Source organism: Homalodisca vitripennis, chromosome 5 (genome assembly GCF_021130785.1).
Source record: "Homalodisca vitripennis isolate AUS2020 chromosome 5, UT_GWSS_2.1, whole genome shotgun sequence".
Taxonomy (NCBI): Eukaryota; Metazoa; Arthropoda; class Insecta; order Hemiptera; family Cicadellidae; genus Homalodisca; species Homalodisca vitripennis.
In genome coordinates, this window is record NC_060211.1 from 174,255,644 (window position 1) to 174,272,192 (window position 16,549).

A 16,549-nucleotide genomic window follows, 5' to 3' on the forward strand; every position below is an offset into this window, starting at 1 on the left:
ATAAAAACTAAGACATTTTTAAATAGAATCCGTACGAAAATGTGCTTTGTAAAATGTTTACCATTAATAGTATACGTGTAACGGACAAGATTTAATAAAATTGCTAATACCTCACAAAATAGGGTTTCAGGTAAACACGCGATTCTTAGTATAACAACTAGGTTAAAAATTGTTGAAATAAATATAGTTTCTAAAAATATTCAAAAATAATTAGTGCTTTTTTGTTACTTTTCTCGAAAAACTCAAAACCGCTTGTAGTCTCAGATATTACAACTCAAAAGCAATTCACTCAAATTTATCATTTAGTGGTTGATAGATTTTAAATTAATATTTTGTTAGACTACGGTTTGTGTACGATAATAATGTTTGTTTGGCAAAACGTTTTGTTTGGCGTTCTCTAAAGAAGCTGGGATGTTCAGAACGACGAATAATTTTCGAAATTGGTTTACAACCGTTGATTACATACAGAGAGATACGTTCAAAGAGATACAATATTTCCATTCATACCAAAATTTGATTACTTGTTGTAATCATTTAGAATGCTTTCTTTCTATAAAATGTATGGGGTAGTAGTACGATATAAATGTACTTTTAGGAGATTTAAAATCAAAGTCTTATCCCACTCAATATGGTAAGCTGACTAAAATTTTTTACCCTTAATAATCATAGATACATAGAATAACGATCAACTAGTAAACTAAATTTAAAAACTAATGAAACCATGATTTTCTATTAGAATGTATTTAAAATTAATTGGAATATTTTTCTAGAATTCTTCGTGTAAAATAAATGAAAATGTACGAATTGAAATAGGTTACTATATTTTCTAATTTTACATTAATAAATTATGATTTTATTTTGCCAGAAACCGTGATTTTGGCCATGAAAAGAAATCTACACAAGACCAGGTAATTGGTTAACTGACATTGGTGCAAGGGTGGCAAACTTCCGAATGGATGAGAAATAGGGTGAATGTAAAAATTGTATGTATAAATGAGATTCAGATGCAGTGATGCAAATGAAAAATTTTAAAATGTCAGTCACCTACTATATAACTGCATTATACTTTGGGATAATATATTTTAATACTTTGTGGAGTATTTTCTTTTAGTAAAGTTTTAATATACATTTCAAACATAATTCTACGTGTAAAACTACAATAGTACAATAGTAATACATAGTGGCAGTAGAAACTCTGTTGGAGCTTTTGCGGACCGTACCATAATATGATGCGGTAAAGTTAACCTCCGTATTGTTAATGACTTATTAAGGTAATAGAGGAAGCAGTGACTTGGTGATATCACTTCTTTAACCTACGACCTTGACATTTTACATACAATGTTCACGTATGTCTAATTATTCTTCTCCACTACAATTGTTGGGTAATAATTGTAATTATCTACATCATTACCTGGGGTCTTCTATGATGTCAGCTTTATTGCTTCAACATTATTATCACCGTGTGGGGAGCATAGTTTCTAAAAATATAAAGAACGCCATTAGTTAATTGTAATTATTAATTGATAGCCAGTTGTCGTTTTCTCACAATTTTAAGAATGTAGATTTTTAAGGCTGGCACGTTTTAAAAATCTTTCGTAGAGATTTTTTGTAAATTGGTTAATGTAATTGTTTTGGTACAGTCACTTCAGTAAGGATTGATGTGAACACACAGTAGGTAATGTCGTGGTCCAGTTCACGTACCTGTGGTTAGTTCATTCACTGCAGTTGGTTGGATTGATACAGTAAAGTTGTATCAGTCACTGTGCTTGTTGACCGTCACTGTAGCAGTAATGTCGTGGTCCAGTTCACGTACCTGTGGTTAGTTCATTCACTGTAGTTGGTTGGATTGATACAGTAAAGTTGTATCAGTCACTGTGCTTGTTGACCGTCACTGTAGCAGTAATGTCGTGGTCCAGTTCACGTACCTGTGGTTAGTTCATTCACTGTAGTTGGTTGGATTGATACAGTAAAGTTGTATCAGTCACTGTGCTTGTTGACCGTCACTGTAGCAGTAATGTCGTGGTCCAGTTCACGTACCTGTGGTTAGTTCATTCACTGCAGTTGGTTGGATTGATACAGTAAAGTTGTATCAGTCACTGTGCTTGTTGACCGTCACTGTAGCAGTAATGTCGTAGTCCAGTTCACGTACCTGTGGTTAGTTCATTCACTGTAGTTGGTTGGATTGATACAGTAAAGTTGTATCAGTCACTGTGCTTGTTGACCGTCACTGTAGCAGTAATGTCGTAGTCCAGTTCACGTACCTGTGGTTAGTTCATTCACTGCAGTTGGTTGGATTGATACAGTAAAGTTGTATCAGTCACTGTGCTTGTTGACCGTCACTGTAGCAGTAATGTCGTAGTCCAGTTCACGTACCTGTGGTTAGTTCATTCACTGCAGTTGGTTGGATTGATACAGTAAAGTTGTATCAGTCACTGTGCTTGTTGACCGTCACTGTAGCAGTAATGTCGTAGTCCAGTTCACGTACCTGTGGTTAGTTCATTCACTGCAGTTGGTTGGATTGATACAGTAAAGTTGTATCAGTCACTGTGCTTGTTGACCGTCACTGTAGCAGTAATGTCGTGGTCCAGTTCACGTACCTGTGGTTAGTTCATTCACTGTAGTTGGTTGGATTGATACAGTAAAGTTGTATCAGTCACTGTGCTTGTTGACCGTCACTGTAGCAGTAATGTCGTAGTCCAGTTCACGTACCTGTGGTTAGTTCATTCACTGTAGTTGGTTGGATTGATACAGTAAAGTTGTATCAGTCACTGTGCTTGTTGACCGTCACTGTAGCAGTAATGTCGTGGTCCAGTTCACGTACCTGTGGTTAGTTCATTCACTGCAGTTGGTTGGATTGATACAGTAAAGTTGTATCAGTCACTGTACTTGTTGACCGTCACTGTAGCAGTAATGTCGTGGTCCAGTTCACGTACCTGCGGTTAGTTCATTCACTGCAGTTGGTTGGATTGATACAGTAAAGTTGGATCAGTCACTGTACTTGTTGACCGTCACTGTAGCAGTAATGTCGTGGTCCAGTTCACGTACCTGCGGTTAGTTCATTCACTGTAGTTGGTTGGATTGCTACAGTAAAGTTGTATCAGTCACTGTACTTGTTGACCGTCACTGTAGCAGTAATGTCGTGGTCCAGTTCACGTACCTGCGGTTAGTTCATTCACTGTAGTTGGTTGGATTGCTACAGTTGTATCAGTCACTTACAGTCACTGTACTTGTTATCACTGTGGCTGTTTTGGTACAGTTACTATTGTACTGGTAAGGGTATAGTAATGTTATATTTTTATGCAGTTAATTGATGTCTTACACACTAACTGTAATTATGTACCATCATTAATGTTCATTTATCGGGAATGTCAAACTGTGTTGTACATTCAATAGTTGTCATGTAATTTTTCAACTGATTCGCTCTGTAATCTTATAGTTGTCATTTATCAATTTAAAGTAGTTCAATTTTAGTATTTTATTTTTTTTAGTTTTGAGGAGATTACATTTATGCCTTGATAAACTTTTGAAAATGTGGATTGATGTGAAAATTACTTTAGTTTTATGATATTACCTACGACCAGCGAGTTAAAAATAGTTATCCTGCCACTTTTATCCAACCTAAAACTGTTGAGTGTCACGTTTGGTCGTGATAACGTCATTAATGTCTAACCACACAGCCTGGTCTGTCTAAGCAGGCTAGGTTTGGCTGTTTTATATTGCAAGGGCGTAATTGCGTAGCGCAAAAATGTACAATACAGTGCGTAAGGCGGTAGTAGGCTAAGTTACTAATTAAGGCGAGATAGAGGCGACTCTAATTAAAAACATCGTCACGGAGAGTAAAGGTATGACGTCATACAAGTACAGTGGTCGTAATTGTGCTGTCCCTATTGCGAGACCAGCAGTGTCTCTGATGCGGAGACAGTCGAAGATAAGCTGCAAACTCGTAATGATTAACGGTCTACAAATTTACGACGAGAGAAACGCAATTCGATTCCGATAAGGAATTTACGAGTGTTTTTTTCGGTATTATGCCTGTTTTGTCAGTTGAAACCTGCAACAACAACTGTTTACATAGAGGTTATAAAGATGTGTACATACCGGCTGCAGCTCGGAGAGAGGGTTGGGCCCGGAGTCTGTCTCGTGAGTGAGGGATAGAACGTCCCTCCGGACTGAGGGGGATGAGAGGGCGAGGTGCACGAGCACTATCCCTAGCAGTAGCCTACACTGCCACACAGCCATCACTAAGCTACCTGAAACGTGAAACATATATCATGAGTTAGGCTGCAAAGTTCTCCTTACACATGATGATCCTTATCTAGGCTGCAAAGTCCCCTCTCATATTTGACATCAGAGCATTGTTTTGTAGTTATCTGCAAAGTTTATTTCATACTTCAGAACATGATATTTAGATAGGCTGCAAAGTTCTCTTTACACATGATGATCCTTATCTAGGCTGCAAAGTCCCCTCTCATATTTGACATCAGAGCATTGTTTTGTAGTTATCTGCAAAGTTTATTTCATACTTCAGAACATGATATTTAGATAGGCTGCGAAGTTCCTTCTCATATTTTACCTCAGAGCATGCATTCTATTTGACTGCTAAGTTACTCTCATTCTTGACCTTAGAGCATGATCTTTAGCTATGCTGTTAAGTTCCCTTTCATACTTTACCTCAGAACATGACCTTTGTTAAGATCGGTACAAAGATCTCTCATACTTGACTTAAGGACATGGTCTTTAGCTAGGCTGCAAAGTTCTCTAATATAATTGACCTCAGAACTTAGATAGGCTGCAAAGTCCCTTTTCATATTTGACCTCAAAACATGATCTTTAGCTAGGCTCCAAAGTTACCCTCATACTTAACCTCAGAATGATGGTCTTTACCTACGATTTTTAGATATTCTTCTCTCGTAATTGATCTCAAATCATGGTCATAAGTTAAACAGAAGATAGGATGATTGACAAGCGAGGGAGATGATCTGTGCTGGAGGGAATACTTAAATTTAATTTAGAATGAGAAATCATTCTATAGCTATGTTTAAGATACACAGTCCTAACATAAAAATAATCATTTATATATTCGTCAAAATAACTGCTATAGAAAATAGTATTATTCAGTTTTAAAATTAAGAATTGTAAGTCAAATATATTGAAGAGGAAGTTAGCTAGTCTTTACAATACTTCATTTACATATTCCTTTTCATTTCGTCTGTCTTAAATTTACTAAACAGTAACAGTTGAGAAAAATAAACTAAACTAAAGGAAACGGAATATTTATTTGTTTGTAATACTCTCTCCCTTGATTGAGTCGGAAAAAGTAAATCATGTATATTTAGAACAAAAGAGCTCTCTATTACTTACTGAATTCATTACCATAACAGCACCCGCCACTCTTTCGTGTATGGTACCAAAAAATTAAAATTGGGGAATACTTTAATAGACTTGTAATACGTTTCTAAATGAGATGTCATTTAATAATTAAAATAAATACAGAATAAAACATATGCCAAATCGAATCACTAAGAAATAAAACTTATAATGATTAGATAATCATAATACTCAATTGTAAAGATAACTGCGAAAGGTAACTGAAGGTAATGGAGTTCAAATCAGAGTATAAAGAAACAAATAATGCAGCTGAATTATGTGGAATAAGCTGAAAAAAATGTAATCGCTGAAGAATCCTCCTTCCCCAAAAGAAACTGTTGTGTCCTCTACTAATAGTTCCTCTTAAAGTAAAGATTGTACTTGTTACTACAATATTTGCTTAGTCTTCTTTTGCAATCTTAAACACTCAAATTTAAAACATCTGAAATGTATAGGAGTTTAAATTTTGGAACAACTGAGCAATACTGATATTAAGAAGGTATTATATTTGTAATCCGTGCGCATATGCTATAGAAGTCAGCGTGCATCCAAGTAACCCAGTTTAGCCCAGACCGGTTGTGCCCAAGACCGGGTGATTGCCTTGAGGTGGGTGTTCGGCTCTCGGCCTCGGCCACTCTTACGACACCAGCCCCTACATCAGTCTGCAGCAGAGGCTCAGGTGAACATATGCCGGGAGTCAAGGATGTCATCTGAATACTGGACATCGTTCGGCCTTGAGCCCGACCTGCCCAATTATCAGTATCATGTTTCATACATATGCATAAAATGAGCTACTTTTCGAACAGTTCTGGCGTGTTTCAAAAAAGCTAGAACACACAATTTTGACGTGTTTCAAAAAAGCTCTTTTTATTACGCATGCGTAAAATAGGAAACATTTTTATTATACCTTAGTTAAACAAAATTTTTATATCTTTTTTAAAAAATCCGACAGTTTTTTCGATATCTGTACTGTAATACGAAAGTCAAATTGGGCGGAATATAGTAGTAAAATATTTAATAGACTAAACCTACTTGTTTTGAATACTTTTAATCAAACAAAACTTATCATTGTGGCAGATAAAGGACATAATGTTTAAAATAGAACAGGATTTCGGACGTTTGCCATCGTTATACGTTTAATCGTATCATATAACGGTGGGAAATGTGCGAAACCCTATTATCACCAATAACAAACTTTACATATCATTTCAGTCCTAAATAAACTCTCCATAAGCGTAGAACAAGCTTAGGAGTGCTATAAGAAGTGCACGATTGAGGTCTGAAGTGAAGTTGTCCCTGATAAACTCGTATACAGAGTGCGTGAACTGAATCCGACTTAACGTTCACTAAACACGATTGGTTAATCGTGTACGACCGGTGAATATTGGGCCTTATCCAGATATACGATATAGTACCATGATCTGAAAAATTTAAAAATTCAACAATTTTGATAAAGGCGACTTTGAATCGATTGTTGTAAAAGATACAAAAGTTAAAAATATTTAGTGGCCTGTATTTTAGCTGCAAAGAAAACTCAAAGCAAACCCAGGCGAATTGTGTTAAACAATTTAAATTTTTATAAATAACCGATGAGTAAAACGTAATTAATTGTGCAAATGCCATGTTTTTTTATGAGTCCGGTCCGGTTTTCCACCCGGTCCGGTCAAACGACCGGACCGGACGGAAGGATCCACACGGCATTTTTCAAATGTCAAGAGTATGGCTCGTATCATCATGCCCTAATAGGTGACATTTGACAAGACATATCAGGTGACAATGCCGCCAACATAACCCCGCGGACCGCCTTGTAACAGTTTGCCCGCAGAGGTGTGGTCAGGCCAGAACCGCTTCTTATGCAACACAAGCAACTTTCTTCTGCCAAGTGAAACGATATTCAGGCAAAACCAGCTTCGAATGTGAACGCAAGTGACGCGTCGCGGCGGCAAAAACCGGACAGTTATTTGAAACCGGAAGGGCACGATGGTATTTTAACGTGAATTATGTCGAGGGAAATGGGTTTTGCGGTTAAAACGCAATGCGTTGGAAATAACAAACTAGTGGACGTGAGAATAAAGGCGAATTCAATTAATATTTCAGTGAAGGAATTTAAAAAATTAACAATTTATAGACACGCTACATTTCTATACGTAATTAAATTATAAGCTAAGATAGTACTTGGGGGCCTTATATGTTTAATCGATTACTATTAATATCGATTAAATTAAGATCTTTATACAGGTGTAATGTCCTTTCATAGCTTAATAGTGAGGTGGATAATACACCATTACACTTTGCTATATTAATTGTAAGGCAATATATTTAATGTTGTCAGATTTTTAAGGCTGAAAAGTTATGAGTGATTTAGGGTCAAACGGAGATAGATTGTTGTACAACTAAGAAAATAAAATGTTATTTTAACAAAGCAAATACAAAACACCTATAATTGATGCGTAATAAGACATGAATAAAACAAAATGAAAATGAAAAGATCTATTTCCATAATGTCGTTACCAAATAAGAAATGACCGGCTAATGTTGCATGGACCTATCTATCTACTTCTGGTTTATACCAGATTATTATTCTCACGAAGGATAACGTCTTGTTAAGGGCCTTTATAATCCGTAGGAAATTAACATAAAGTACGTGTTTACTCTAATTAAAATCAATAAAATAATTTTGAATATTAAGAAAATGTCAATAAGCACCATAAGTATTAAAATATATACAATACACCTACTATGGTTTCTCCGTATTATATCGTGAAAGTAAATTACACTGGATTATCATAAGTAATATAAATGATCTTAGTACTGTTGAGTTTTGAAAGCGAATAACAATGGCAAGTACAAGCATTGCTTTTCTTGAAACTATTGCAAAATAGTATTGTTACACAACCATTTAATGCTTGATATATGGAAACAGGCATCTGCAGTTCGTGTGCAAACTGAAAAGGTGAGAGGGAACATTGCATTCACTCAGGGTATGCACCAAGGTACGTAATAATTGCTATCGTTTGTTAATTAGATGCACAGCTAGAACTGAGCCTGGAAGTGGAAAAAGTTATGGATTGAGCTGCTATAACTATAGTTATAAAATTCCAGCTATGAAATATATAAATAGCTTTGAAATAAAAAGGCACTACAGATAAAAATAATGTACAATTATTGAATACAACTAAACGAAAGAACTTTACAGAAATAAAAATTCTTGGATTCCTCAAAATTATTTGATGGAACCCAGAACGAAGAAAAGGACAAAGCTTACAGCCTAAGGGTAGTTACCAAACAGATAAGAAAGATACTAGGGTGCAGACGGTGAAGTGTGAAGTCGGGCAGTTCGACAAGCAGTCATCTAGAGACCAAGGTTCTCTGACGGGCGTCGGGCAGAGTCTGAGCGGCGTACTTTCACCGCACATGGTCTGCCCTCCCCTGGCCAGCAGCCGGCCCGTGATGTGACAGAATCGGGTGACAATTACTATAGGAGCATCCTGACCTTTCGGTCCAGTGCAGGAGCAGTGAAGGCGTTGTCATCATGTCACGCTTACGTTCTTATATTGAGGTGGAAAGAATGGGTTTGCATTACTGTGATAAATAATAATTCAGTTTGAACAAACCGAGTGAAATAATAGTTAATACAGTTTAAGATAATCCACCTCTACGCCAAAGTCCTTGTTTTTTAATGCGCAGAATTGGACACTACGGCGGTTAACTCCTTGCAAATTTAGGCCTATATAAATTTAAAATCCTCCCGTTAAGATAAAATATTTTAATATATTTCTTTTATAATACAGAGCATACCGCTGAAAAGGATGTCATAATTCTATTAGTTGAATATTGTATTAAAGATAGTTTTGTTATAGTTCAATGAATATACCCAATTTTTAATTTTTAAATGTAAACTTTTATGTTGTATCGTAATTAATTATTGGACGTAATTTAGTTTGACATGTCAGTTACGATATTGTAATAGGAGTGATTTTATTTTATTTTTGATTTGTGTTTTAGAGGGGAAGGGAGGACTCTTTAGTCGTAACTTCGCCTGTATAAGTAAAGGCATTTTCAATTAATTTTTTTAATAAATATTATTTTTATTATATTACGCAGAAGAGTATAAATGTCTAAGCATGCAATATGTTTGTGAACGTTTTGAGTCTGTATCTTATTACGAACGCCCAGATACGTTAAATGGAAATATGAGGTAGTAGGAAAAGTACGTAACGTCAACTTCCGTTCCTTGCATAGTGATTTTAAATTTACTAAAAAATTGAGATTAGTTACATCTTGTAATATGTATTATAATGAAATGTAGCGTTCATATTTTATTATTATAGCTTTATTTTTCGTCTTCAGCTACACGAGAAACGCGATTTTGCAGTGGAAAAAAAAGCTTTTCGACACTTTTAGGTAATTAAATATACTATTTTTTATCATACATAATACACACATAGCAGCTATTTTTGATACTTTAGTTGCTCTATGAAATGACTGTTTTTCGTTACCTTAAACGGAGATCATGAAATTGGTGGCGCACAATTTATTTTTTTCAACGACCTATCATGAAATTTTTGTTAGTACAAATAAATATCAGCTGTTTTTGATACGTAAAACTTGACAAAAATTTGCACATAGCTTGAAGTATGTAGTTAATTTCATTCTTAAGATATTCTGCAAACAGTTAAGCTACTCTGACGCTCAGCCAAATCATATTTTGAGACAGGAATCGAAATCAAAATCGATCTTGCCTATGTAGAAATTAAATTAAATGCAAAATCTCAATGGCACACTAAGTTTACCTAACAAAACAAAAGAATAATTTTTATCACAATAAAAAATTAAATGGTTTGCTTTATAATAAGTCAACAAACTTTGTCAATTTCGATTTGAACTCACCAACTAGGTTATTGAACACCTCTACCTCCTGCTTAAATAAATTTAAAAGTCTTAAGGCCTTAAAAATGGAAAATTATAATGTTGGACTATGTTGCATTTGGTGACAACAAAAACTACTGATGGACCCAAGTTGCTTCTAGGAACAAACAACTGAATCTTAATTAAAAGAACGCAACTCTCTATTGAACCATGAATAAATTTTTAAATAAACGTAAGACCAGATTTGTTCCTTCTGGATGTGACTGTATCAAATTAAAAACATTGTCTAAGAATCGCCGTTAAAAGGTTTCGGTCACATGGAAAGTTAAATTGTTTGTAATATGAATATCGAAGGAATTTGTGTTGGATTTGTTTTAATTATGTTTTCGATATGTACACCGAGTAAATGTACGAGTGAGGCAAGGGTTAGGAAACAACCACTGTTACAAAAATATAGCTCGAAGCTTTGTAATTATGTATTAGGTTAGTTATTTACCCGAAGAAGAGATCAGATTGAAGATCTCGAAACATAGTGTTACTGATTTTTTGTTTAACTGAACAATGGCAAATGTCCGGAAAATCCTGTTTCCTTCATAGTTCGATGATCTATCAAAAATAATTTATAATATAGAGTCAGTTACGAATAAGGAGAGAATAATAGAAAACATGTTTAGAGAAGAATATTCTGCCAGTTGGAAAGAGACATGAGAGAAACGATTGTTATTGCAGCGGGCTGTGTGCAATTTGCTGACAGGGATAGTTATGCTGAAGATGGGCAAGATTAGCAAACCATTCTTGCAATGGATGATGGACCAACATTGCAACTGCAAGAGTCGTCTAATGGGCCCTAAATGAGCTTTAGATTGGATGATAGTTAGATGACCGCAAGGAGAAATAATTGATAAATCTAATATTTATTTCCATAACATCAATTTCAAAATTGATGAAACTGATACATTTCTCATGTGCAGATGACTCGATTGCACCAAATTTTATAATCTCTTGAAAAGATTGAAAATGTTTTACTGCACCAGAGTGAAGTGTACAACCGATGGGATTAATAATGTACCAAAAAACGTATGTTCTGATTTAGAAGTAGGTAAATATGATTAAGATTGAATCAAACAGTGACAAAATTCAATAAGAATATGAGAAATATTACAACCAGAACACTCTTGAAGAATGTGATATTTTTACCGCTCTCTTAAAATATCTCTTTATATTTTGGATAATGCCTTTCATTATATCCTTATGTACGCCTTATATTATATTTTTATGTACACGTTACAATACATATAATTTCAATAAACAATGAATCACAAAAAGTACTCCGCCGAGACTCGAACCCGGATCTCTCACTTGCCGGGTGAATGTGCTACCATTACACCACAGAGCCCTTACTTTTAACGATTAAATTATTTTGTATTTGGGCGTATCTGTCACATATGCGTTTAAATAACCAAACTAACATATGATCGGGAGACCTAATACATGTCAAACGACTTTTATCTATATTAATGACAACAGCCTAATTTAATTTCAATAAACATTGAATTACAAAAAAGAAATATATAAGGATATAATGTAACGATTACATAAGGACATGAACTGGCCTATAAATTTGAAAGTTTTACATGTCACTCCATAGGATATGACTAAGTGTTAGTGACCATTTGTACATTGGTTTTTGGGGTAACCATGATGGCAACGAGAAAATCCAGAGAAAATACATTTGTAAACAAACTGAGCACATTTTTATAACTTAACACACGACACAGTAACACAAGTAGGTTTTGTTTGCATGCAAATCTGACGAAGCATGTTACGCAATACGTGGACTGGCGTACACCTACCTTTTTCTTTAATGGTAGCAGTGGAAATCAGAGGTCACTGATATTTAGTTACACAGACAGTGATACAATCTGTCAATCGTCATAGAAGAACTCGAAGGCCACTTCGTTTTTTGTTCTTTTAAGACAAGAAACTTAGACATAGCACATAGTTCTAAAAGGATCTTTGCGCTGCTTCCTGAGTGACAAGATATTCTGGATGGGTATATTTTGGGGTAGGGGCCGTCTCCTGTCGAGATCCACGAGGAAGAATTAAGTGCATTAATCTCAGTCATGTATCCTTGGAAGAAGGCGAAGCCAGCTCTGAACCAGCCTGTCCAGTCAAAGCAGGCACGTACTTATGTCTAGGCTAACAAGAACCTTTGAAACTTAGAGAGGCCACCAACTTCAACAGTCATCTCCCGCAGTAGACTAGACCTATCGAATTACCCTTGCAACCCAGAATCTCGACATTTGCGGTTAGTGATGTGCCGCTTATGGACAACCATAAGGTTGCCCAGATCTAAGTGACACATCGGTTTTTGCTGTGTCAGTGTAGGTTCAACTTGGAAGGTATAAACCAGCCAGAAGTGAACCCTTTTGGGGCAGACTTAATTATTTACCCTGCATACACTGTAAGCTGCTTAAAACCAATTACGAGATGGTTACTAGCTATAGATGGTTACTTAAAGTATATAATATAAATCTAAAAAGTTCGGCCTCCCCTTTTTTAACTCAAAAATATTTCAAATTCAGCTAAAACCCAACTTAGTTCTCTCGAGTGTTTTATTCTGTTGAAGGGTTCATGGCAAACCGTTAGGCTATTTCAACGAATAGAATGTCGATGACCTTCTTATACAGAATTGATGTCAATAAACTGTTATGTAGGTATGAATAGGTGGATGGATTAATAACAGAGAATTAAATGTAAGAAACAACTTGTGCAATGCAATGCATTTTTGACTAGTGCAAAAAAACTGATTCAGTTTCGTCAGTATTTTTCGACAAATTAGGGGTTATGCGTAAACTGTTATGCCCAACTTGATTGGGAAATGTGGTTCAGTTAAGTGGCGCCAAAGTGACGCAATATGGCTCTAAATACGCGCTCTGTAGGCGTGCCAAGGAACTGGGCCATACAGCCACGTGTATAATTCGGGGATTCAAACCAATAATTTATTTTCTTATCGGTTGTTAGAAAATGATTTCAATAGTATCACAGGAAGGCATTATATTTTTAAATATCAATATTTTTCCGTCCTTATTATACTTACTCTCAGAGTAAGAAAACATGTATGTAATGCGATACGAGCTCAATCAAAGATGGTGTTAAATTTGTTGAAATGTTGAGAAAGTATTTTATGAAATACCTACGATGGAAGTCGTATTAACAATTTTTAATTCGTGCATACTTGCATGAGAAGACATTGTTAAATGTCACATTCTAGTTATAAATGAAAAAAAAAAAATATTTCAGGAATGTTTAGTCATACCACTTTTCTAAGCTATGCTACTGTATATATGTTTTTAAATTGTTCTATGAATGGTTAATTACGTTATATATAAAAGAATGTACTCGAGTTTGGTAGCGAAATTAGTATAATGTAAATGAATGAACTGTATTTATAGTGAGAAATTAATAGAATCTTAGAATCTTACTTGTATGTTACTGATCTTCAGAAATAGGTAAATAATTATTAATAATAATAAATATTAATTATTATTTATACCCTGAAAATTTACCTTTGTATATACATAAGGCTTTTAAAAAACTCTATTATAATTTTGCCTAGCTTCCTGGGAATTACTAAACGATAACAAGAGTATAAGAAGTATTAAGAAAGGATATATGATAATAATTTTGCTAAAACATATGCTAAGGTATCTTCTTTGTTTAAAGTTCATTACAGAAACGAGACAAAAATTAATTACAATCATGGTAATAGCAATTACGAATTTTCCATCTTTATTACGTAAAAAAATAAAAATAGAGACGGCGAAACTGGCAAAATTAAGAAAACATTTTACCTGAAACTCGCTTCAGAGGTAAGAACAAATAAAAAAACACAACTGCACGATAAACGCTTCACATGAGAGCCAACCGGAGAGCGTTTAAAGTAAAAGTAATATTATTATAAAAATAAACCAATGAATGTAATTTTAATGTCGTGCTTTTCGATACGTATGCAGAATTTACATTTGTATAGTGAAAGGCTTGAAGATATGTTCTGTTGGAGTCATTAGACACATTGTTAACATCTCTGACAGGTGGCTTCCTGACGTCCAGTTAAAAAAAGAGAATGGTGGTCAAACTCGTAACTGCCCAACTGACTAGTTTAAATGAGCACTATTATTCGCTATTTTGTCAGACGCAACTGGGAGAATAGTGGAAGAACAGGTTATACGGTTTATTGCTGTGACAAAGTTGTGTCGAAAACTAAATCTGGATTCAGAATGGGGTTAATGTTTGCTGCTCACTTGACATAGTGTAAGGGAAAGAAACAGAAATATGTGTACCGTAACGCAAGAATTCTATTTTTCAGTTACGACGTGCTTTTAACAATTCACGTTTCAAAAGTTGATGGCTTATAAGAATTTTATCTTATGCGGGTACCAGAATGGAAATGAAAATAAAAATATATATCTTTTCAGGGGCTGTATCTAGAATAGTAGGACTTCCTCAGGGCTCATGCATAAGACCGATTTTCTTTCTTTTGAAATCTCCTGGATTCGATAAAGTGCTGAAGTTATGTTTATTCCAGTGCTTATGCAGAAAGGGTTTTGAAGTTGTAAGGTAACCTTTCGAGGATGGGAAAATGGTTGAAGGACAACCAGTGTCCTTTACTAAAGGACAAGGGGCAAATTCATATTCCTGAAAAGATTTCAGCATACATTTTACTACTGCTATCAAGCTATAATTTAATTTCAAATAAGCTATAGTCTATTGCAGCCTTTCATAACTGTGACAAAGGTAAAATTCTTGGTGTCAACATTTATTCGTAACTAAGCTTTAATATATATTGAAGACTCTTGGAGAAATTGGGAAAAACTTATAAATACTACTTAGTGTAAATAATGCAATATTTTTCCGAATTATTTATTTAATAGATATGTTATGCAGATTTGTTGTCGATTAATGTGTTAAATGATAATGTTCTCTCTTTCTTTAACCATTCACCCAGTCTTCAAAATTGGACTTTGAATCTAACAGAGCAGCAGAGATTGACAATAGTTTGCATAAGCTGTAACGAGCAGAAATGCTATCCATTATCAAATCCAAAGAGAACAAATAAGTTCGGTTTTATGGAAGAGCCCTGGGAGAGTCCTATTGTTCTTCATATAGGTTTGGAAAAATAACCATACTTCCATTTATTTGGAATCTGCTACTCGGGTAAAAATCTTTCTAATAAGCAAGCTATCAAATTTTCAGTAGTGATAATAGCAGTTTCTGAAGTTTAAAAATTTATTTTTACTTTCACTTTTGTTACGCGTGCAAGGCCTCGCTGTTCCGGCCACGTCTATCAATAGTTGAGCAGCAGAGTTTGACAATAGTTTGCAAAAGCTGTAACGAGCAGAAATGCTATTCACTATAAAATCCAAAGGAATAAATAACATCGGTCCTAAGGAAGAGCCCTGGGAAAGTCCTATTGTTCTTCATATAGGTTTGGAAAAATAACCATATTTCCATTTATTTGGAATCCGATACTCGGGTAAAAAACTTTCTAATAAGCAAGCTATCAAATTATCAGTAGTGATAATGGCAGTTTCTGAAGTTTAAAAATTAATTTTTAGTTTCACTTTTGTTACGTGTGCCTCGCTGTCCCGGCCACGTCTATCAATCTCGCCATTGTCATCTGTCAGTGTTCCAGTTCCAGTTCCAGTGCTGACCGTGCTCGCGTGTTCCAGCACACTTCCTCCTGCCTCGCCCAGCAGCAGTCAGCTATCCACCGCTGGAATCGGTCCAGCTCTCTGACAGACGCCGGCTCAGAGCTACTTCCTGCCCCGACCTTGCTCTCGCACCGCCGCCGTGCCACACTAATGAGACCATCAGTTACGCCTCACCCGCATACACTCAAAAAAACGCTCCGTTCTCTATTTCATAACGTGAATTACCTGTCATAATGAAATATTTATCTGTTGAGAAATGCGTCGAGAAAGTTTAATGCCAGTGCGGGTAATAATCATGGGCATTATTGCAAAAATTAAAACTAATCTGTAATATTTTGCCAATCTCAGATTTAAATAAAATAGCGTGCACTTCGGTAGACAACTGTGATTTTCGCTTCCAGGATACACGCTGGAGCCAACCAATTAATTAATACATTAATCCATAATCAATGTGGGGTTAAAGATTCTTTAATATGGATCTATAAAAGACAAGCTTTGAAATATACATATTTAAATTGGTAATCAATAAAATCGATTTTGAAAAATAAATTTCATAGTATTTCAAAGCCAATAATCAGTTAATTGTTCGAATTATACAA

The 16,549-nt window shown here is 35.2% G+C and overlaps 1 protein-coding gene across 1 annotated transcript in view; it reads right to left on the bottom strand.

Moving 5' to 3' along the window:
* The window catches only part of LOC124363204, an 82,974-nt gene that overhangs the window by 18,975 nt on the left and 47,450 nt on the right, over nucleotides 1-16,549 (bottom strand). Inside the window, exon 3 of the mRNA XM_046818363.1 lies at nucleotides 4,099-4,250. Within this exon, the coding sequence (XP_046674319.1) occupies nucleotides 4,099-4,239 (141 nt within the window). The 5' untranslated portion in view covers nucleotides 4,240-4,250. The remainder of the gene's footprint in view (nucleotides 1-4,098; nucleotides 4,251-16,549) is intronic.